The 24,881-nt window shown below is 37.4% G+C and overlaps 1 protein-coding gene across 7 annotated transcripts in view; it reads left to right on the top strand.

The window, feature by feature from the left end:
- Positions 1 to 24,630, top strand: part of CSNK1A1 (casein kinase 1 alpha 1) — a 58,141-nt gene extending 33,511 nt beyond the window's left edge. Inside the window, exons 5-11 of one of the 7 annotated variants that reach the window (XM_015141177.3) lie at positions 876 to 959; positions 5,544 to 5,683; positions 6,885 to 6,963; positions 8,784 to 8,858; positions 11,563 to 11,669; positions 13,424 to 13,536; positions 22,100 to 24,630. In XM_015141177.3, the coding sequence (XP_014996663.1) occupies positions 876 to 959; positions 5,544 to 5,683; positions 6,885 to 6,963; positions 8,784 to 8,858; positions 11,563 to 11,669; positions 13,424 to 13,536; positions 22,100 to 22,107 (606 nt within the window). In that variant the 3' untranslated portion in view covers positions 22,108 to 24,630. 7 annotated transcript variants of the gene reach the window in all.
- The last annotated feature ends 251 nt before the right edge of the window (positions 24,631 to 24,881 follow it).

Genomic DNA, 24,881 nt, shown 5'->3' with positions numbered 1-24,881 from the left:
GTAAGTTACCTAGTGGTGAAAACCTTTTTAGGAGGTTTAGGTCTCCTTTTCTCCTTGCAGATATTAAAAATAATTTTGTGGAGCTGCTTGCTGTTTAACACTGTTTTAGAGAGGCCCTGGGGTAGAAGCATAAAGTGTTTTACTCAACTAAGATTCAAATGCTAAATGCTGCTTTTGAACATTTTAGATTAGTGTTTTGTTTATGTAGTTGCTTTTTAGTGTTTTCTGTGTTGTAGTTTGAAGAATGCCAGTTGTATGAGACTGGATTCTTTGGTCAGCTTGTTCCAGTAGTTTTCTATTCATGGGGAAAAAAAGGTTTTGGGGGACTTTTGAGGACAATTTTTAAAGTTAAATTTTCTTATTTGGAAAATTGTTCTGAATTTGATATTTAGGAGTGGCCACTCCAATCTTAGTGAATTTGCTCATCTCTTCCAGTAATCAGCCCTGCATGCTTACGAAAATAAATTTTAAGGTGACTAAATGCCTTCTACCTCTTCCTTACTGAAGATTTTTTTCCCCCGTACAACCTTTTTTTGGGGGGGAAGGGCAGATTGTGGTACCAAAGATTGCAGATCTAAATTCCCCATTTTTGATTAAAAAAATTAAAGAGCCAAATGTCACCATTGCTATCCCTGTTTCAGGCAGTGACACAAAATAGTGGCATTAAAAACCTGAGTAATTTCCAGAATTCAAATGTTCTTGAGCATGTGATTCTTATTTGGAAAACTGAGAAGCTACAGTGCTTGGTGGAAGAAGGATGGCATTTGGCTACCCTGTTCTTTCTCTAATGCCTCGGTGTTGCCTGTCTGCGCCGGCCATTGTTGCAATGTAAGCAATACTGTTTGATGCACTGCCACCCTCTATTGTCTGTTTAGTGTTTAGAATCTCCAGTGGGGAAGAGGAAAAGAAGCATGACTGTTAGTACTTCTCAGGACCCATCTTTCTCAGGATTAAACCAGGTCTGAAACTGTCTCCTATTCCAACCTCAATCCCAAATTCATGTGCTTTTCTTTTTTATTGTTTTATTTTGATGATTTTTGTTTTGTTTTAATTCTGGAGAATGTAGATCTTGCTCAAGCACCTCTTACGTTGGCATTATTCAGACATACTTGGCAAACATAACATTACTAAGATATTTCTTTGTGGCTTTTGCTTTAAACTTATAAAGTTTAGAAAAAAGCTAAATGAAAATAGGATATTATGTTTAGATCTCTAACATACATATGAGGAAATGATGTTGGTCTAGTATTGAAATTGTTTACCTAATAGTAAACTTGAGATAGATCGTTAGTTTTTAAAAATTTATTTGGAGTTACACAACTTAATGCACGAAATATATTTAAATTCAGTTCTTCAGTGCTGTATAATGAATATATTCTACCTCACCTCTCTTCCCCTTCCCTAAGGAACTTCAGGTAAGTGTAGATCAGATTTCAGATCTAGTGTTTCTAGAACTTATTTCCTCAGTCTGTATTCTCAACTCTAGCAAATGGATATTTACAGAGCATTATATGCTCTGGAACTAGAAGATACTGCATTCTTAACAATATAACAATAACATAGCTTAAGCACTTATCAAGCTATATGGTAAATTACCATTAGTAATACTTCGAAATATATTAAATTTAGTTTTTGACAGGCTGGATAAAACACCCTACTGATTTTCTTAATTTGTAAGTAGAACTCTTCATATTTTCTTATACTTTTGTTGAAGTTAAATAGCTTTTTTTCCACAAAATTTAAGTTCATAAATGTTCATGCTTCTGAGCAAATGAATCTTAATCATTCAGTTTAGTATACAGTGAAGAGGAAGTATTGGCATGAGTGATCAAAAAACAAAAAACATACTTTGTAATACCTTAATTATCCACATGTATCATCTGGATAATCATTTAATCCTTTTCCACACTGCCCAACTTTATTCCAGGAACCACCTCCAGCTATTAAAAAAGGTTTCAGAAATTCAGTTATTTTTATTCAGGCAAAGAAGTACCAAGTATTGTGACTAGTTAGATAAGGGGTGGGGGGAAGACAGTAGATGGTGGATCATTAGGCATATTATAAGAATAAAACTCTAGTTTTATAGTGCCTCATTTTTACTTACCCATTCACATATTTTGCTTACATTTCGTAGCATCATTTAATAATTTACATAGAAAGTTGTATTAAATTGTTTAGATTTTGTACATACAGGTTAGCTAGGTTTTTAGTAAAATGACCTTGTGAATATTTTAGAAGGGCAGGGGAAATTATGACCCCTGGTTAGGAAAAAAAATTGCTGCAAGTACTAAACACTAAAATTAGCAACAGTGATTTTGAAGAAAATGTGCCTCTAGTGAATGGAATTATGGAATTATCTCCCTGCTTTTTTTGGTTTTTGGTTTTGTTTTTTTTTTTTTGTTTTTGGTGTTTTGTTTTGTTTTCTTTGTTTTGTTTTGAGACAGAGTTTCACTCTGTTGCCCAGGCTAGAGCGTAGAGTGCAATGGCGTGATCTCGGCCCACTGCAACTTCCACCTCCCAGGTTCAAGCAGTTCTGCCACAGCCTCCTGAATAGCTGGGATTACAGGTGCACACCACCATGCCCAGCTAATTTTTGTATTTTTAGTGGAGATGGGGTTTTACCATGTTGGCCAGGCTTGTCTTGAACTCCTGACCTCAAGTGATCCACCTGCCTTGGTCTCCCAAAGTGCTGGGATTGTAGGCGTGAGCCACTGCGCCCTGTCAATTTATCCCCTATTTATCAACTCAGTTCCCTGTGCCTTTGAAGAATAGGCTGCATTGTTTAAAATGGACGCACATTTTACTTATAACATGTAGTCAGTAGAAACCCACAGAAAAGTTGCTTGACCCATTGAAGGAAGTACGTGTGTCTTTGCACATAAAAGCGTATAATAAAAATGCATTATCTTATGCTTATTTGGTACTGACTTTTCCTCATTTGGTTCTGCCTTTACATATTTACAGCTTTTTGGTTGTATCTTTGGCATCATGTGGTTTCATGTAAACACTTCCATTATATGTTTATATTTATTAGTTTTAAACAGCAAAGCATACAGAGAGCTACTAAAGAAGCTTGATAGGTACCTGAAGGTAATGAACCACCAAGAGTTTTATTTCCTTTTTTAATTTCAAGTAGTTTTCCTTTCAGTTGTTTACTGAGAATAGGCTATCTTTGTTCAGTAGTAACATTTTTTTCCTGACGTATTTTCAGTATTTATAAGAGGAGAACATTTAAAATTATTTGCTCTTTAGATTTTTGTTTTTAGATTGAGATGTTTAAGATCGTGTTTACATATTTGTAGTTTTCTTGATAAATAAGATTTCCTCCTTTAGCATTGTGGGAGGAAAGCACTCTCCAGTGAACACTGACTTTTTATAAAGCAGTCTTTTGGTTGTGAGAAAGTATCTGGTTATTGAGTCACAAATGGAGCTATTGAATATAGATTTAGACATGAATAAATTGTTAGACATACTCATGTCAGAGCTCTTCCCTTTTGTCCTTCATTTTAAAGTACCAAAGGAAACAGTCCTAGAAAATGTGAACTGGAGGAAATTCTGTGTACTAATCACTCTTCATTCAATGTCTACATATTTCTTAGAGATATTTTAAAATGCCATGAAGCTGAATGTCCTTTTGTGTTTATTTTCCCCATGTTTTCTTTTCACTATGAATCTGCAGAACTTAATCATCATTTTTGTTTGCTTAACAAATGTATTTTGCTCATTTTAATATTTGTGTACTGATCTGGTTTTCATATCAAGAGAAACGTAAAGTATGAGCTTTATTTCTTACTGTTTTACAACACACATTTTCCTGTAATGACTTGATTGCTTAGGAAGGGAGTTTAATCTTTTTACTTAAGAGAGTCTTCATCCACTTAACATTTACTAATAATTTAATCTTCATTCTTTTATAGTAGACTAAGTAAAAATCAGTATCTCGTTGTTGACCTGGTGACTGAAGCTCAACTGTCAGTGTCTTTACTGTCCAAAGTATAATTGAGAATAGGTTATAATGCTTGGCTGAAATAGATGTTACTCATCTTCCTAAGAGAGGTACTTGGTCAGATCTTTATAACGTAAATCAGTAACTTGCTTTATTTATTGACATGAAATCTGCAGGTTAGGTGATCGAGTTTCCCAGCACATCACAAATTATAAACTGTCAAAAGGGACCCAATAGCCTAATGGAGAGAAGAACTACAAAATTTAGGACTAACTAGGAGCACAATAGACTAGGGCTATATAGTGTGAGGGCACATAGACCTGCCTAGCTTAATATCTGTAGATTAACTTTTATTAAAATACAGCAAATAGGTAATTTTATGACAAAAGCCAAAATTTTAAGTAAAGATTATTTCTTTTCATATGGTAGGTAAATATGAATATGTTTTGGGTTTCTTTTTCATAAAAATAGTTATTTGCTTTTAAAAGGCCTAAGTTCTGGAGCGTAAACTTGAATTACATACAATTAGCTACGTTATAAATGAATACCTTATTCCCTGAGTACCATATAGACATGATAACATTAAACGTTATTTTGTTCTAAACACTAGTTTTGTTTTTAGTTAACTCACTTAAACTGCTAATTGTAAGCCACCTTGATTTAAATGCTAAGTGCTTTTTGGGGGGATTTTTATATCAACTTGTCAAATTTTCTAGAAGTTTAACCTGACCCACGTGTATAGTGTCAGTGCTAAGTAGTAGTTTTTATTAATGAAAAGTCTTGTTTTCATTGGCAATGTCAGACTTTTAGAGTAGATAACAAGCATTCTGTTGGCACATTTAAGAGTGGCCTTTGTAGGAGGGAAGAGTTCAGATAGCTTATATCTGGATTTTTTTTTTTTTTTTTTTTTAAGACAGTTTTGCTCTGTGATCAGGCTGGAGTGCAGTGACGTGGTCTTGGCTCACTGCAACCTCTGCCTCCCGGGTTCAAGCAATTCTCCTGCCTCAGCGTCTTGCGTAGCTGGGACTACAGGCATGTGCCACCACGCCTGGCTATTTTTGTATTTTTTGTAGAGATGGGACTTTGCCATGTTTGGCCAGGCTGGTCTCAAACTCCTGACCTCAAGTTATCCGCCTGCCTCAGCCACCCAATGTGCTGGGATTATAGGCGTGAGCTACCGCACTCGGCCATTATATCTAGATTTTGAAATCTCATGTTTGTTTACCAGTAGTAACAGGTGTATAGACGATCAGGTGTTATGACAGATAGCACACTTGTTGCTTCTGCTGTCAGGCATGTATATGTTTCTTTCTTTATAAAGACAGGCTCCTGAGTATGTAATGAAATGGGCCTGCAAAATCTGCAGATGACAAGGATAAACTACTAGACTTTTTTTTTTTAACTTGATTTATTGATGAAGACTAGTAAAAACTTATGGGGGTGGGGTGTTAAGTCTGTTCATTATCTGCTCTATTAATACTTAGGATACTTTATTTTGATATATTCGAATGCGTAGAGTAGATACCGTTTAATGAATAAGAAGCAGTTTAATTGAACAAGGTTGGAAACCTAATGTTTCTGTATTTCTCTTTTAAAGTTATTCCTTATTGATTTTGGTTTGGCCAAAAAGTACAGAGACAACAGGACAAGGCAACACATACCATACAGAGAAGATAAAAACCTCACTGGCACTGCCCGATATGCTAGCATCAATGCACATCTTGGTATTGAGCAGAGGTAAGTTTGAAAATGGAATGTGCTTATCGTAGCCACAGCAGAAGCCATCAATGGGTTTTTGAAATATTTCAGTTTCTTACAATGTCTGAGGATGTTTCTTGGCTGAGACTTTGAAGGATGCTTATTAATCATTTTACCTGCTGTTTTAGACAGTGTAGAGAAGACCGTTAAATGAGATCTTTTGAATTTGTTGTTGTTGTTGAAGGTTGTCTCTTGGGGGGAAAATACTGTGTGATATAAAGTTAGAAGCATAAGTGCAATGTTGACGTTTCTTTTTGCAGCTGAAGATAGTACGTATATTTTTGAAGCTATTCGGGACTTTTTATACTTTAGTAATTCACGTTGAGTTTGGGAAGAATGCATTATTTATTTTTGAAAGGAAAATGTTATCAGTATCCTAATAAACCAAAAGTGGGTTGATGGACCATCTCCTGTTATACTTCACTCAAATATGTAAATTAGTATGATCTAGTTTAAAGTAAAAAAGTGTCACAGTCTCTGCTCTCTTCCTGTTTCTTCACATGAGTTCTAGAGTTTCAAGTTCCTTTCGTCTTTTACAGTCACTTTTCGCTCCTTAAAACAAGCATAGAAGTAATTAGTGGGAAAAAGCAATGATATGACTCCAGGTTAAACAACCTCATACCAAGAATTTCAGGCTTAAGAAATATCCATGAATATCTTAATACTCTAGGTTAAACTGTAATGTCACTTTTTCCGTACGCCAAGGCATTACCTACACCTACCCTTAAATATATATATCTCTAAATATATATTTGTATGTATGTATATATAGATATGTATGCATGAATACATTCATATAGATGTTCAATTAGTTTAAGTCGTAACTCCTTTTCAGTGCTCCTGAAGTTTTTAAAATGAGTTTCTGCAAAACATAGGAATGTCATCCTGCTTGGTTCATTAAGCTCATTTAGAGGGTTGTTTAGCCAAATCCTTTTTCTTCTTTTAAAATTAAATTGTAAGATAGTTGTTTGTCTTATTTTGGATTCTGTGGGAAAAGTTTTGTTTAGAGGTAGGTAGCACACAAACTTTTTAAAATCACCTTAAATAAGTAGCTTCTTGCGTAAGACACCAAATAGTGTTCCCTCCTCATTTGGGAACATTTCTCCTGGGTACTTGGCTTTCTTTCATATGTTTTTCGTAATAATATTTCCAGTTTATAAAGTTACGTTCTCTTTTCTAGTCGCCGAGATGACATGGAATCATTAGGATATGTTTTGATGTATTTTAATAGAACCAGCCTGCCATGGCAAGGGCTAAAGGTAAACCAGACTCACGTTATCAGATTTTTCTGTCTCTTTTTTAGAATAAAAATATATATTGGAGAAGATAAGATTTAAGGTCCTTTCTAAGTCTGAGATTTTTCTGAGATAATAAAGAATTAACCTTAATTTACTTTTTACCTTTTATTTGGGAAAATGAAACCAGATCATTTTAGTAAGAACTTAGTTCAGCTGAAGAACAGTGTCCTCTGAGAGACAGTAAGCTGGTACCCACTGGTAGCCACTAGCTCTATCCAGATGGAAGTGGACATGGACTAAGAAAGGTGGAGACTTTCTCACGTTAATATGTTGCCATTATGTTGAAAATGTATGTTTTTATGTACAGCAAAACCTGTTTATCCAGCAACACATGTCCTAACATTTTGTTTCTATTAGCTAGGAGTTTACCATTACTTTTGTGAGTGTGTGTTAATGATAAATCACCGTGTCCTAATTTTGGGTGGGGGTGGGGGCACAGGGAATGGTCATGCTCTGTTGCCCAGGCCGGAGTGCAGTGACACAGTCGTGGCTCACTGCAGCCTCAACCTCCTGGGCTCAAGCAATCCTCCTGCCTCTCAGCCTCCTACCTGTAGCTGGGACTACAGGAACATGCCACCATGCCCAGCTAATTTTTAAATTTTTTTTGTAGAAACAGTGCCTCACTGTGTTGCCCAGACTGGTCTCAAACTCTTGGGCTCAAACAATTCTCCCACTTCAGCATCCTAAAGTACTAGGATTATAGGTGTGAGTCACCACTGTTGGTGTGTCCTAAATTTTAATGGCTATTTTTGTACCTTACCTGTTCTTTAAAGAAATACCTGTATTGATTGAGTGACTGTGAGCTAGTGCTCAGTCCTTGGGTAGGTGGCTTTATCCAATATGAGTATTTTCACTTTAGAAAAATATTGTGACTTATACAGTTAACTCCATTTATTAATGTCACTAATTGATGAACAAACTTTTTTTTGTATTAATCTGATGCCTTTGCCCTTGTGTTGAACATGGGTTAAGAAAATGCTTTTCAGGCTAAGCATAGTGGCTCATGCCTGTAATCTTCAGCACTTTGGGAGGCCCAGCCAGGTGGATCACTTGAGCCCTGGAGTTCAAGACCAGCCTGGTCAATATGACAAGACCTCACCTCTACTTCAAAAAAAAAAAAAATAGCAGGGTGTAGTGTCACATGCCCATAGCCCCAATTACTCAGGAGGCTGACTTGGGAGGATTGCTTTGAGCCCAGGAGTTCAAGGCTACACTAAGCTGCACTCCAGCCTGGGCAACCGAGGGAGACCTTGTCTCAAAAAAAAAGAAAGAAAAGGAAAAAGGAAAGAAAATGCTTTTCAGCTGGGTATGATGATGCATACCTGTAGTCCCAGCTACTTGAGAGGCTGAGTCAGGAGGATTGCTTGAGGCCAGAAGTTGGAGGCCACAGGGAATTACTGCTGAGCCTGTGAATGGCTACTGCACTCCAGCCTGGGCAACATAGTGAGACCCCATCTTCTTAAAAATATATAGAAAGAAAGAAAATGCTTCTCAATTTTGGCCCCAGCCATTTTTATTTAAATCTAATATCCATATATTCCTATTAGACTCACCCTTTCCCTATAGCTAAAATTATGTTCTTAGAGAAGAAACTTACATCAGAAGTTAACAGTTTGGGAAAAAAATTTTTTAGATGTATTATACTTTGATTTTTTAAATTCTGGGTTAAAATTTCTCTTGAATCTCACAGGTATATGTTTATATGTCTAGTGCATTAAACTACTAAGGTTCTTCTCAGTAGCACACTGAGTATATCTTTTTGATTTTATTATTTTCCACAGGCTGCAACAAAGAAACAAAAATATGAAAAGATTAGTGAAAAGAAGATGTCCACGCCTGTTGAAGTTTTATGTAAGGTAAGTATGCATGATGAATATTAAAAAAACATAAATGAAGCCAAGCACAATGGCTCACGCCTGTAATCCCAGCACTTTGGGAGGCCAAGGCAGTAGGTCACTTGAGCCCAGGAGTTCAAGACCAGCCTGGGCAACATAGGGAAACCCCATTTCTACGTTAATAGATAAATGATCCAGCTGGGCACAGTGGCTCACGCCTGCAGTCCCAGCACTTTAGAAGGCCAAGGTGGGTGGATCACTTGAGCCGAGAATTTCCACAAGACCAGCCTGGGCAACATGGTCAAATCCCTTATCTACCAAAAATACAAAAATTAGCTGGGTGCGGTGATGCATGTCTGTGGTCCCAGCCACTCAGCCTGAGGCAGGAGGATCACTTGAGCCCGGGAGGCGCCAGTTGCAGTGGTGCAATCTTGGCTGTCTTGCAAGGATCTGAGATTGCGCCCCTGCACTCCAGCCTGGGTGACAGAGTAAGACTCTGTCTCAAATGAGTGAATAAATGAATGAATGATCCAAGAAGAAAAAGGAACATTTTATTTGCCGGCTCTGGAACTTGTAACATTGAGTTAGGTAGCTATTCACCATTTTAAATGTACATTTTTTTTATTCTAAATATCTTTAACAAGGGCTTTTAACATGGGGTCTTTTTAAATAAGTGTTTTTGCTAGACACAGTGGCTCACAGCTGTAGTCACTTTGGTAGGCCGAGGTGGGTGGATCGCTTGAGCCCAGGAGTTCAAGACCAGTCTAGGCAACATGGTGAAACCCCATCACTACAAAAAATAACAAAAATTAGCCTGGCATGGTGACGCATGCCTGTAATCCCAGCTTCTTGGGGATGCTGGGGCAGGATGCTTGAGTCCAGGAGGTCGAGGCTGCAGTGAGCCAAGATTATACCACTGCAGTCCAGTTTGGGTGACAGAGTCTCAACAACAACAAAAATAAGTAAAATAATAAAAAATAAGTTAAATAAACATTTTAAGTAAGTAAAATAAGTGTTTTATAAGTTTCTGGTTTGTTAGGGCTCTCTAATCTGTTGAAAATTGGGGGAAAATAAGCAGGGCAGGTAAGCATTTTCAATAGAACCTCATTAATCTATAAGAAAAAGTAAGAAATATTCTCCTTACCCTAAACTAGTGCTGGAAGAGAAAGTTTATCAACAATTAGTACATTAAGGAACAGGGAAACATGCAGACAGATTGGAGCAATCCAAAATAGCAACTCTCCAACAATACAGGAATACAGAAGACAGTTTGAATCACACTCATTTTTTCTGAAATTTTCAACTTCATAGAAAGGCAATTGAGTTTAGAATAGAGAGGTATTTGTGTCATGATGAATAACCATGATCTCTTCCATAAAAAGAAGGCCATATGGTCTTTCAGACAAGAAAGAATTATATACCTGAAATTAAGTACAAAGCAGTATACAAATAAATAGTTGAGGGAAGAAATCAGTGAGAGTTAAAATAGTGATTATAAAGTGGTGAGATTGTTTTCAGTCTCATTGTCATGCTGTTTCCCATTAACACAGGCCATAAATGTATATAAATGTTGAGTTTTAGAAAGATGTATAATATGTATTATTTTACATCTTTTAACATGTATATGTTTCAAGTGGTCACCCAATTTATATCAGTGCAATCAATAAAAAATGTTGCAAGCATTTCCATTCTATCCTTCCTAACTCCAGGACATGAGAAATTTCTCAAAATCATAACGTAGAAAGAGACTGCCTCCTTTAACTTTACCACTCTCCACATTGGCATTTACTCTAGGAGAGAGATATAGAGGTTTGTGCTCTTTTAATATTTTGTATTTCCACATTGCTGATTGGGGAATCCTTTTGGTGACTAATAAATACCTAGAGGCTTGAAAATGTTTATACATTGTTGAGAATCTTTCCTAAGGAGCTAAGTGGAAAAATTCTATACCCATAGATGTACTTAGCAGTATTATTAATAATAGAGAAAAATTAGAATACATCTAAATGTTCAGTTATAAAGAACAAGTTAATGATGTGTATACTAGGTAGAATATCATGCAACCATTTCAAAGCTTCTGAAGACTGGGCACGGTGGCTCACACCTGTAATTCCAGCACTGTGGGAGACCGAGGAGGCCAAGAGTGGCAGATCTCTTGAGCTTGGGAATTTGGGACCATCCTTGGCAATATGACGAAACCCTGTCTCTACTAAAAAATACAAAGAATTTAGTGGGCATGGTGACTCGTGCCTGTGGTGGTAGCTACTCAGGAAGCTGAGGTTGGAGGATCGCTTGAAGCCTGGGAAGTGGAGGTTGCAGTAAGCTGAGATTACACCACTGCACTCCAGCCTGGGAGACAGATTGAGACCCTGTCTTTAAAAAAAAAAAAAAAAAAGTTTATGAAGAGGCGGGGCTTTGATGAAATGACAAATTTTAACAAGTGGGCTATGTAAGTTATTTAAGAACATAGTACTGTATAGGACAAGCACATATGGGAAAAGCATATGTATTTCTTCTACTAATATTGTACATAATAGGGTAGGTAGAGTCATGAAATTTTATTTAAATTTATGAGGAGACCAAGCCATCATTTTAGCTCTCATATCTTCCTGTGAAATGGTAAAATATCTCACCCAAAAATATCTTTTTGCTTGTACTTAAATGCATTTATTTTTCTATCTTGAAATGTTTGTTTTTAACTTTGTTTTAACCCTTGAACTTATAGGGGTTTCCTGCAGAATTTGCCATGTACTTAAACTATTGTCGTGGGCTACGCTTTGAGGAAGCCCCAGATTACATGTATCTGAGGCAGCTATTCCGCATTCTTTTCAGGTCAGTTTTTAAGGTATTTTAAGATTATAAACTCTGTGAGGGAAATTGGTTAAATTTACCTAACAAATTCATTCTGATAAATACTAAAGTAAAGCAGATCTGACTAACATGAATAAAAGATTTAAGAAACTGATTTATTTGGGACTAATTTGGCATTTTTCTATTTGCAGTGTAAATAGGTGATTTTAGTTTGGAGTGGATAGAGAGTTGAATCATACTCAAAGTAGAATGTAACTTTTCCAGAATAGTTATAATTCATATTAGATATAAGTGGCTGTCAGTGCCTTCTGGAACTCTCCAACTTTGTTACAGTACCAAATAGAAAAGCAATTAAAATATCACATAGTCATGGAGTCTAATCAAGTGGTAGCAGTCCTAAACTCGGGTAGGGTTCCTTAGGCACAACCCAGAACTGGTCTTGAAAAAGCGGGGGGGAAATAGATTACATGTGGCTCAAACTCTTAGTTGGAAGAGAATAAGAATTGAGGTAATCCAGCCAGGTACGGTGGCTCACGCCTGTAATCCCAACACTTTGGGAGGCCAAGGCAGGCAGATCACTTGAGGTCCGGAGTTCGAGACCACCCTGCCCAACATGGTGAAGCCCCATCAAAATACAAAAATTAGCCAGGTGAGGTGGTGCTCGCCTTTAATCCCAGCGACTTGGGAGGCTGAGGCAGGAGAATCTCTTGAACCTGGGAAGTGGAGGTTACATTCAGCCGAGATCCCGCCAGTGCACTCCAACCTGGGTGACAGTGAGGCTCTGTCTCAAAAAAAAAAGAGAGAAAAACAAAAAGTAATCTGCCAGACACAATGGCTCACACCTATAATCCCAGCACTTTGGGAGGCTGATGGGGGTGGATCACCTGAGGCCAGGAGCTCGAGAACAGCCTGACCAACATGGTGAAACCCCGTCTCTGCTACAAATACAAAACTTAGCCGGGTATGGTGGCAGGCGCCTGTAATCCCACCTACTCAGGAGGCTGAGGCAGTAGAATTGCTTGAACCTGGGAGACGGAGGTTGCAGTGAGCCAAGATTGCACCACTGCACTCCAGCCTGGGCAATAAGAGCAAAACTTTGTCTCAAAAAAAAAAAAAAGAAAAAGAGAGAGAGAATTGAGGTAATCCTTTAACCCCAGAAAAGTGTCTTCCCAAGGCACCAGTCAGACATCTTATAACCAAACTTCCAGTTGAATATTTACTCTTACTTGTTTTTAGGAAGTACCTCCTCTTACGAGTATTCCCGTAGATAACTGACAGCTTGACTTGATGTTTCAGTTTTCATGTTGCCTTTTTTATACATAAGAGAAATATTTTAGAAGCTGCCACACTTGAGGAAATATTCATTGTGTGAAGAAATGCTCTCACTGTCTTAAAAAGTTAGTAGATTATAAAGCCGGGTGCTGTGGCTCATGCCTGTAATCCCAACACTTTGGGAGGCTGAGATAGACGGATCATAAGTTTAGGAGATCGAGACCATCCTGGCTAACATGGTGAAACCCTGTCCCTACTAAAAATACAAAAAAAAATTAGCCAGGCATGGTGGCGGTTGCCTGTGGTCCCAGCTACTCGGGAGGCTAAGGCAGGAGAATGGCGTGATCCCGGGAGGCAGAGCTTGCGGTGAGCCGAGATCGCGCCACTGCACTCCAGCCTGGGGGACAGAGCGAGACTCCGTCTCAAAAAAAAAAAAAGTTAGTAGGTTATATAACTGGACTCTGTTATTAAAGGATTAACATAAAATATTTTATGTTTTCCAGGACCCTGAACCATCAATATGACTACACGTTTGATTGGACAATGTTAAAGCAGAAAGCAGCACAGCAGGCAGCCTCTTCCAGTGGGCAGGGTCAGCAGGCCCAAACCCCCACAGGCAAGCAAACTGACAAAACCAAGAGTAACATGAAAGGTTAGTAGCCAAGAACCAAGTGACGTTACAGGGAAAAAATTGAATACAAAATTGGGTAATTCATTCATTTCTAACAGTGTTAGATCAAGGAGGTGGTTTTAAAATACATAAAATTTGGCTCTGTGTTAAAAAAAAAAAAAAGACGTCCTTGGAAAATTTGACTACTAACTTTAAACCCAAATGTCCTTGTTCATATATATGTATATGTATTTCTATATACATATATGTGTGTATATTTATATCATTTCTCTTGGGATTTTGGGTCATTTTTTAACAACTGCATCCTTTTTACTCATTCATTAACCCCCTTTCCAAAAATTTGGTGTTGGGAATATAATATAATCAATCAATCCAAAATCCTAGACCTAACACTTGTTGATTCCTAATAATGAATTTGGTTAGCCATATTTTGACTTTATTTCAGACTAACAATGTTAAGATTTTTTTATTTTGCATGTTAATGCTTTAGCATTTAAAATGGAAAATTGTGAACATGACGTAATTTCAAGAGGTGAGTCTGGCATGACCCCCGAAGTGTCTATCTTCTCAGTTGCAGAGCATCTCATTTTCTCTCTTCAATGCTCAAATAAACGCAAAGCTCAGCACATCTTTTCTAGTCACAAAATAATTCTTTCATTTGCAGTTTAACTACATATGATCTTAATTTCAAAACGATTCCTTTGTTTTTGGCTTGATTTTTTACAGTGTTGCAAATATCAGGCTCCCAGGGTTTAATGTGGAATTGAAGTCTGCAGTCAGGCCTTGCAAATTGAAGATAACTGGGGCAAATGCCATTGAAACCGCTAGTCTATTTCCTTTCTTCCTTTCTCTGGCACTCTTACTGCCTGTAAGGAGTAGAACTGTTAGGGCACACTGTTGCTATACAGTTTGACTCCCATTTTCATGTTTTGTGTTTTTTTTCCCATTTCTGGGGCTTACCTCCTGATACCTGCTTACTTTCTGGAAGTAGTGGGCAAGTAAGATTTGGCTCTTGGTTTCTAATTTTTAAATTTCTGAATGACTGCTCTAGTCTGAACTTGGCCTTTATAGATTAATCTTTGCTTCACATTTTTAGTGTTGTATTTAAACTATTTTATAATTTAAAAATAGATTCTAACCTGAAGATACTTTTCAAGAAATATTAACTCATGTCATCCTCATCCCAGCAGCTCATCTGTTAGGAATGAAGTTGAGATACTTCTATTCCATGTTTCTGTATTTGGGAAGGTTTCAAAGTTGAAGGTTTATTGTCGTCGGGTTTTTCAGATGGTGACATTTAAACTCAGGGTAACAAACACTAATGTTCACACAGTGCTCTGCCTCTGCATCTCAGTTGGGATAATTGCCCCTTTTGAGTGTTTTAATCATTGTGTAACTAATCATAGTGCCAAGAAGTTCATAATGTGTTATGTAGCTAGTGTCACTGAAAAACAGTCCTACCATTTAGGTAAGACCAAGTAGAGTCTCTAACCCAAGGACTTGTTACACCTGACAACCTATAGTGTATTTGCTTTTCCTCACAAAATGAAACCAATTTTGCCTAAAGCTAGCTGGGATAATAGGATCATCGCAAGTTGCAGTTTCTATAACTAAAATTAGATTGAGGTCTCATCTGACCTAGAACATTTTACTTCAGGCATTCAGCAGACTTCAGAAAGAATTACCTTATTTTGAATTAGTTTATTTGTTAGTTTACTGTGTGTCTCTTATTCAGTAAACAAGCAGAATTTTTGTCCTGCCCTGTCCAGGTCTTAAAGATGAGAAGTTGGATCCACTGAGTTAGTATATTTCCTTGCAGGGGGACAGGGGGGAACTGTAATTAAACTTGTTTAATCCTTATTTTGTATTGTAGCAATTTTTTTTTAAAGCAACTTAAAATCTTATAAAAATTTTATAGCATCATTAGAGACAATGGTCATACAAATTATCACATAAACATCGACTTTAAAAATTAGGCTTTTCATAAAACACATCACATGTCATTGACTGCTTTTCAGAAATACACTTCTAAGGCAGTAAATCTGTATTGCTACTGAAAAGTGCCACTTCACAGAACACAGACTTCTTTTTGCTCTTGGACATCTTGAAAACATCTTTCTTTTTTAATACAAAATCTTGTGCTCAAGACAAATCTTACATGAAACCCGCATAAACCATGAAAATGTAGCTGGCCTTAGGGCCTTAGGCATGAAATAAGCATGAGGAACGTATTCCCCTGACTTCTAACCCCCAGCCCAGCAGGTTATCCTTTAAGAAATCTCCTAGGAATTCTGGAGTTTGAAAACAATTGCTCTATGTTACTCCTGCTTCCAGTCTCTGAGTAACAAGGGCATTTAAAAGCATAGGCTCTTAAGGTCCACTATAGTGGTTTTTTATTTAAGAAGTAACTCAGCTGGGCGCAGTGGCTCACGCCTGTTATCCCAGCACTTTGGGAGGCTGAGGCAAGCAGATCGCTTGAGACCAGGAGTTTGAGAGTCTGGCCAACATGGTGAAAACCCATGTCTACAAAAAATACAAAAATTAGCCAGATGTGGTGACGTGCACCTGTGGTCCCAGCTACTTGAGAGGCTGAGGCAGGAGAATCACTTGAACCTGGGAGGTGGAGGTTGCAGTGAGCTAAGATTGCACCACTGCACTCCAGCCTGGGTGATAGAGTGAGACTGTGTCTCAAAAAAAAAAAGGAACTCATACAACTCAATGATTCATTGATCCCAATAAATCCTTTTAATAATGAGGAAGACATCCTACTAGGTTTTTCTAGTTAAAAACTTTAGGACAGGCTCAGTGGCTCATGCCTATAATTCCAACACATTTGGGAGGCTGAGGTGGGAGGATTGCTTGACCCTAGGAGTTCTAGACTTGCCTGGGCCACATAGTAAGACCCTGTCCCAGCTCCCTCCAATATCCCACCCACAACCCTCCCTCTAACCCCCCCCCCGCCAAAAAAAAAGCCAGGCACAGTGGTGAGTGCCTGTGATCCCACCTGTGTTGAGAGACTGAGTTGGGAGTATCACCTGAGCCCTGGAGGTTGAGGCTGCAGTGAGCTATGATCATGCCACTGCACTCCAGCCTGGGCAACAGATGAGACCCTGTGTCACAACAAGGAATTTTTAGAAGGTGCTTTTTAAATGCATTTTATTACTCTTCACTTTCAGAGGATTTAGTATTACTGAACTAAGTTTCATAAGTGTATTTTAAGCAAGTAAATCTCTAATGTAGGAAAATCCCCAAAATGGTAGCATTTACTAATGTTTTATATGGTTATCTTTGAAAAATATGTCTATTTCTTCAGCAAAAGGTGTTGTTTTAATAACTTACTAAGAATGTTTAAAGATTCTTTAAGTCTGGCTTATCTAGTTAATGTGGGCCTATTAAATAATAGGCAGACTTCTGTCTTCCTTATATTCTTTAGATCTTTTCAAATACTCCATTCCAATACCCATCCAAAGACTTTTCTCGGCTGGGCGCAGTGGCTCACGCCTGTAATCCCAGCACTTTGGGAGGCCAAGGCGGGCGGATCACAAGGTCAAGAGATCGAGACCATCCTGGCCAACATGGTGAAACCCCGCCTCTACTAAAAATACAAAAATTAGCTGGGCGTGGTGGCGTGCGCCCATAGTCCCAGCTACTCAGGAGGCTGAGGCAAGAGAATCACTTGAACCTGGGAGGCAGAGGTTGCAGTGAGCTGAGATCGCGCCACTGCACTCCAGCCTGGTGACAGAGCGAGACTGTGTCTCAAAAAAAAAAAGTTTCTCTTTATGCCAATTATTATCTGTACTAGTTTTTAATGTTCAATTACTACAAGATTATAATTATTGTTTTTATTCATGTTCAGAAGAAAAATACATAAGATTCACACCCAACACACTTCGAAATTTAACTCCCTTTGACTATATGTGATTATCAATAAAGTATTTTTCAAGATATTAAAAATAAGTAAAGGAAAATGAAATATTTTTAGGACATTCAAAATCTAATGAAGTTCAGTGTTTCTTTAATTGAGGGCAGAGGTGGGGGAGAATTTCAGAAGGTAGTGAACCCAAAGGTGGATTCTTGCATAATTCTACTATTCTGTACTCTCATCATCTTAACCCATTTGTTTACTACCCTAACCATAGTTACTAAGCGGAGTTTTATCATAATAATATAGATAGCTATCAAAGTGTTGACATACAGAGGAGATTACAAATATTATTTTCTATCACATTGTCCTACCATGTGGACAAGGAAGTCCACAGTCTTCCTTGAATTACCTTCCAGTTTTACTGGGCTGCATCTACCATTGATGTCTAGTTTGACTTTTTCTGACTTCACCAATTGCTGCTAGGAATGTGCTGGTCACTTAGCAGCACACCCAAATCACAGGGAAGATCTTGAAATACCTGGACAGTCTGAACACACGGCTCTGAATATTCTAAGAAGTACCAGGGAACTGCATCTTCTTGCTGAAATCTTGAATTTTTGTCAGCTTTTTTTTTTTAACTATGGACAGTAAAGCTGGAAAGATCTAAATAACCCAACAGGAAATGCTGATGAAAGTGCAAGAGTTGATTTGTGGTCATCTAGAGTCCACGTCTCCAAGACTGCTGGACCTTCAAATTCTGCAACTTGTTAGATCATCTGGATGATAGCACAACTGTTAGAAGACCTAGAAGAATACAGCGTTGCTGTGACTCAGTGGTGCTGAATGCAGACCATCTACCAGCTGGGGAAAGAATCAATTACAACAGGTATTTTAAAACTCCAGAACATCAGAAATGTGTAGCAGAATGAATTCTGTTATAAGGAAGACAAAAGAATTTAGTCTGTTTTTTAATGCAGTTTAGGAATAATGTATACCTCCTATACTTAAAATTGTCATTTATCTTTCCTAACTTTAAATACTCTTAGTTTCTGTAAGGAAGGAAGAGTTATTAGAGGGTTGTTTTTTTTTTTTTTAATTATTATTCTTTAACTTTAGATACTGCCAGTCTGATATAAAATTCTCCAAGCTTAATTCTGTGCAACCAACAGAACCACATAAGCAGCCAGGCACTGTGGTTCACTCCTATAATCCCAGCATTTTTGAGGCTAGATGGGAAGATCACTTGAGCTCAGGATTTTGAGAACCATCCGGACAACATAGGGAGAACTCATCTCTATTTTAAATAATTTTTTTAAAAAGAAAAAGGCCGTTGCGGTGGCTCAATCCTGTAATCCCAGCACTTTGGGAGGCCGAGGCGGGCGGTGAGGTCAGGAGATGGAGACCATCCTGGCTAACCCTGTGAAACCCCGTCTCTACTAAAAATAAAAAAAAAATAGCCTGGCATGGTGGCGGGCGCCTGTAGTCCCAGCTACTTGCGAGGCTGAGGCAGGAGAATGGCCTGAACCCGGTAGGCAGAGCTTGCAGTGAACTGAGATCCAGCCACTGCACCCCAGCCTGGGCGACAGAGCGAGACTCCATCTCAAAAAAAAAAAAAAAAGAAAGAAAGAAAGAAAGAAAGAAAAATAACCCGCAACCATGTTATAGGAAAAGTATATTCAAAATAACTTTTAAAAAGTTGTAGCGTGAAGGGATTCTAAAATTCAGAACCCCGTCACAAACTTACAAGCCTTCCTACTACGTAAATAGCCCTTTGAACTAGTTTCTGGTTCTATTTAAAAACTCACAAACATTTGAAATTAATCTACAAATAAGAACAGATACACACTGTGTGGGGAGGCTGAAGTGGTAGTATCTCCTGAGCCCAGGAGTTTAAGTCCAGCCTGGGCAACATAACAGCAAGACCCCATCTCAAAAAAAAAAAAAAGCATACCTTTTATTTATTTTTTTTTACAGACAAAGTCTCACTATGTTGCCCAGGTTTATTTGGAACTCCTGGCTTTAAGTGATCTTCCTGCCTCAGCCTCCCAAAGTGTTAGCATTACAGATGTGGGCTGCCTCGTCTGCACCAGAACATATATTTTAGATTTCAGATTGGGTGGCGGGCAGGGATAGAATCTCCTTGTTATTTATATAAAAATAAACGTTTTTTTTTTTCCTTTTCGCAGATTTTAAATTTAATTAAGCTGTTAACTTCTTAATCATCACATTAATCCTCCAACTCTGTTTTAACTCCCCCCCTCCTTTTTTTTTTTTTTCTAGGAATAAAGGAAATCATTCCTCATTTTAACTGATGTTACAGTGAAGATGGGTTCTTGAACTCTTGGAAGCCTGGATAAGCCACCTAATCTGCAAGATAAAAACCAAAGACTAACGCATATTGGGGAAAAGAATGCTTAGTGCTTGAAGACTGAATGTTGAATACCTGTTGAATATTCCTATTGAGGTTTTTTCCTAAACATACTTCAGTAACATCTTAGGACAATTCACTGGAGAAATGTTGATCCCTGGCTGGAATTTCATACCATTGACCCATCTGAAGAGTTAAAGCGGGATTTGACTGCTCTATTCTACCAGGAATATTGTTAGGCTGTCCTTTCACCAGTTTCTAAACAATTGTAATCATTTATTGACTCAGCAATTCCTCAGATACCAGGTCAAAAGATGTACAGATATATTCTAAAGTTTTCCTATTATTAAAGGCACAAGAGTTTCCTTGTATTTTGACTGACAGTGTAACATGTTTCCATTTTAGTTTGTTAGTGATGGTGGTTCTCCCTTTGAAAGCCATTTGGTATATTCGTAACAATTAGTTTAATATGATTGCATAAGAAAACTGATAAAACCCAACAATTTTAGTAGTTGTGAAAATATGTTTTTAATTCATGTTTAAGAAGAATTGCAGGACTTGAAACCAAATCCTGGTGGGGGAAGGGCCATTTCTGTTTAATCCTTAGTTTCTTAACCTGCATCGTTTATCCTGTATTGTAATGTTTTTCTTTTTTAAACTCCCAAACAAGAAGCTTGAAACTTTTCCTGTATTTTAAAATTGCAAGTAGGTCACAGGGTTTAGTCAGATTTTTTTAAATTAAGGTTTGGCTTGACAGTCTTTAAAAGAAAGGTTTACCTCGCTAATACTTCTTAATAACATGCATCAAATAATATTCCCTGTGGTGATGTATATTCTCAAAGTTTTGTTATCTTTCATTTTTGGCATTTGCTGCTTATGGACTTAGTACCCAGGCAACAAAGATCTATTATGCACCTACTCTGTTGTATGTTTGCTATTATTTCCAAAAAAAAACAGGCATATATGCGTAAGAAATAAATAGTAGAATTATTTTGTTTCTCCCACAAAGATCATGGGAGATGGCCCAACAAATGTTTAAAAAGTAAAAGAGGCCAGGCAGGTTGGCTCACACCTGTAACCCCCGCACTTTAGGAGGCCATGCTGGGCGGATCACGATGTCAGGAGTTTTGAGACCAGCCCGACAAACACAGTGAAACCGTGTCTCTACTATAAATACAAAAATTAGCCAGGCATGGTGGCAGGTGCCTGTAGTCCCAGCTACTCTGGGGGCTGAGGCAGGAGAATCGCTTGAACCCAGGAGGCAGAGGTTACAATGAGCCAAGATCTTGCCACTGCCCTCCAGCCTGGGTGACAGAGCAAGACTGTGTCTCCAAAAAAAAGAAAAAAGAACTAAAAGAAAAGGAGCAGTTTATGATTGAAGAAAATGTGGCCTGGGCTGAAGAAGTGAGGATTGATTGGAGTGGGCTAGAACGAGCTGTATGTAGTTTCTAGCTCATTTGTAAGGAGGTGGACAGAGGGGCATTGATGCCTCAGAGTGGGTGTCTGGTGAGAGGAAAAACGGTGCTTGCGAGATTTTCAGGCTATGTGGGATAGGCATATTTTCTCCCTTTGCCTTTAGCTGTAGATAAAGTGTGGTTATGACCTGAGGCTTCTTGTATTCAAACTTGGCCCGGGGCCTATGTAGAAGCCCTAGGGTCTGCTTGTGATGGAGGAGGAAAGTATGTATAACATGTGTAGGCTTGAGTAGTAAATAAAGCCAAAAAAGCATCACTTGCTTAAATTTTTTAATGAGTCACAAAACAATCTAATGCGGCTGGTAAAGAAGTTTTAAAGGTCTGTCTACAGAAATTACATGCTTCTCAGGTCTTTGTTTAGTAAAATAATACAGATAATTATGCCTTGAATGCATTTATTATTAAAGCTAACCGTTTTAATTTGTGTCAGAAATAATGTGCACAAGTTTGTGCTCATGGTAGGATTAAAATTGTATTCTTTACTTAAAGCAAAGCAATCTGTTTTTCATTGGTTTGATAAATATTTGAATGCCTAATACGTTCTGGGTGCTAAAAATGCAGAAACATGATCGTTTGAATTACTAATAATTTAATTCTGAGAGGCTTTGAATTCACTGTACCACTCCTTCCTAGAGTCATTCAAAACAGAAAAAATTAGTTTTAAGTATAGATTCATGATTTTCTGTTTTAAAAAGTTGAGTTAATACTTTTCACAAGAGATGAAATAACATGAGCCACTATACTTATTGGCTCAGTTCCACCCAATTTCCATATTTTGGGTGTAATTTAAAATTTTTAACTTGGAATTTTAACTTTTTTTTTGTTTTGATTTTTTACCAGGTTTCTAAGCATGAATTGAGGAACAGAAGAAGCAGAGCAGATGATCGGAGCAGCATTTGTTTCTCCCCAAATCTAGAAATTTTAGTTCATATGTACACTAGCCAGTGGTTGTGGACAACCATTTACTTGGTGTAAAGAACTTAATTTCAGTATAAACTGACTCTGGGCAGCATTGGTGATGCTGTGTCCTGAGTTGTAGCCGCTGTAATTGTGAATATTAACTGAGATAGTGAAACATGGTGTCCGGTTTTCTATTGCATTTTTTCAAGTGGAAAAGTTAACTAAATGGTTGACACACACAAATTGGTGGAGAAATTGTGCATATGCCAATTTTTTGTTAAAACCTTTTGTTTTGAACTATACTGCTTTGAGATCTCATTTCAGAAGAACGGCATGAACAGTCTTCAGCCACAGTTGTGATGGTTGTAAATGCTCACAATTGTGCATTCTTAGGGTTTTTCCATCCCTGGGGTTTGCAAGTTGTTCACTTAAAACATTCTTAAAATGGTTGGCTTCTTGTCTGCAAGCCAGCTGATATGGTAGCAACCAAAGATTCCAGTGTTTGAGCATATGAAAGACTCTGCCTGCTTAATTGTGCTAGAAATAACAGCATCTAAAGTGAAGACTTAAGAAAAACTTAGTGACTACTAGATTATCTTTAGGACTCTGCATTAACTCTATAATGTTCTTGGTATTAAAAAGAAAAAGCATATTTGTCACAGAAATTTAGTTAACATCTTACAACTGAACATGTATGTATGTTGCTTAGATAAATGTAATCACTGTAAACATCTATATGATCTGGGATTTTGTTTTTATTTTGAAATGGGAGCTTTTTTGTTTACAAGTTCATTAAAAACTAAAAACTGTTTCTGTAAGGAAATGAGATTTTTTTTAAACAACAAAAAATGCCTTGCTGACTCACTATTAAATAAAAATCTCCCCAATTTTTTGATAGACTACTTCAAGCCATTTGTTACATGGTATTCCTTTGCAAGTCAATTTAGGTTTTGTGTTATAACTTTTCCTCTTTTTTTTAAAAAAACAAAAAAAGTAATTCTTTTGTCTGAAGGGGAAAGGCATTCTTTCATTTTTTTTTCTTTTCTTTTTTTTTTTTTTTTTTTATGACTTGCAGGCACAATATCTAGTACTGCAACTGCCAGAACTTGGTATTGTAGCTGCTGCCCGCTGACTAGCAGCTGGACTGATTTTGAATAAAAATGAAAGCATTAAAGGGTTTCCCTACAAAACATTTTTCTTTAAAATACTTGTGAAGTGGCTATAAGCAGTTGACTTTCACCCTTGGAGAGCATCACACTGTGTGAGATTCAGTGATTGTTGGCCCTCCCCAGCCCCTCCTGCTTCTTTAAGTTATCTGTGTGCGTGCGCTTCCTCTCAATCTTCTTTGCACGCTCATTTCTTTTTCTCTGACCCATGAGAAAGGAAAACTTACTGATGATAATTTTTAAATAATGTAATTTATTCATTTATAGCATGTCAGGATAAATTAAAAGAACATTTGTCTGGAAATGCTGCCAGGAGCCTATTATGTAAATGTTAGGTATTTTGTAAAATAACCTTGAAATTGTAAATTGACACGTGTTTGGTCAGATTGTGTCAAGTTTAATTTGTTTTGTTTTCTTTTTTCTTTTTTTATTTGAAAACTACTTTAGCAATAATTAATTCCATGATTATCACATTCTGCCATTAAGGGATATTAGTACCGTAATACTGAAGAAATCTTACTAAGTCTGAACTTTTGGGGTAGGCAGCTTCTTTGTTTCTTTTCTATCCACCCTTGTCGGTTGAGGTATTTGTTTCTTGACTAATAAACCCTTTGATACTTTTAGCCAGAAATCGGTCTCATAAAGCTATTTTTGAGTATAGTTTGTGTAAAATAAAAATGTTTAGCTTTGGTAATAACTTTTCCAAGCTGAACTCCCTCTAGCAAGATATTTTTCAGTGCTTTTATTTACTATGCACTTAGACTATGCACTTTTTCTGAAATATTTTTGTAACACTTTTTTGTATTTTTGCCATTTGAAAAGGTTGTGGTGTAGTTGGTCTGTGATTAAGTTGCAGATTTAAAACTGCTATTAGCTTTGTAAATCAAAATATAGGTGTTTTTTGTCTGGTATATCGTCATTCCATCTGCAGCTGGAGCTGGAATCCCATTGATCTTCTAGCTACCATTCATTTTCTTCACTGTTCACAAAAGAAGAATGTGAAATTCAGTGAATGCTGTTACTAATCCTGTCGCGAGATGAATCTCATTTCACCAAAATTAAATTATGTTTTTCCGCTAAAATGATGATACAAGTTGAAGACACATCACTCTGAAATGGGAAGACCTCACCACTTAAGGCTCCACAGTGGCTTACTCAGCTGAACTCTAGGCTACTACTCTTTACTTTGTTCACCCATTGGGGGGTGCAGTTTTTTTAAAATGTTGGGAGATGGCCATTCTAACTACTGTTGAATGTCTCTGTTTTGGGAAGGTATAACAAGAAATAAAAAAGAATATATATGAAGGGAGAGACTGGTTATCTCCTCCCATATGGTTGTGCTTATCCTCTTATGGCTTACAAATGGATATTTGGAGGTTTGCTTTCACGATTTCCCATCAACAAATATTTTTATTAAGACTTTTCTTGTTTCTGTTAGTCCTTGCAGTACTCATAAATGTTTTAAGCTGAGCATACTGTACTAGTCATAAGTTTAATTTCATTATAATAAAAATATCAAACAAAAGGACTTTAGAACCCAAGACAATGAGCTAGTT

The sequence above is a fragment of the Macaca mulatta genome, chromosome 6 (assembly GCF_049350105.2).
Source record: "Macaca mulatta isolate MMU2019108-1 chromosome 6, T2T-MMU8v2.0, whole genome shotgun sequence".
Taxonomy (NCBI): Eukaryota; Metazoa; Chordata; class Mammalia; order Primates; family Cercopithecidae; genus Macaca; species Macaca mulatta.
This window is presented reverse-complemented; position numbering and strand designations above follow the sequence as displayed.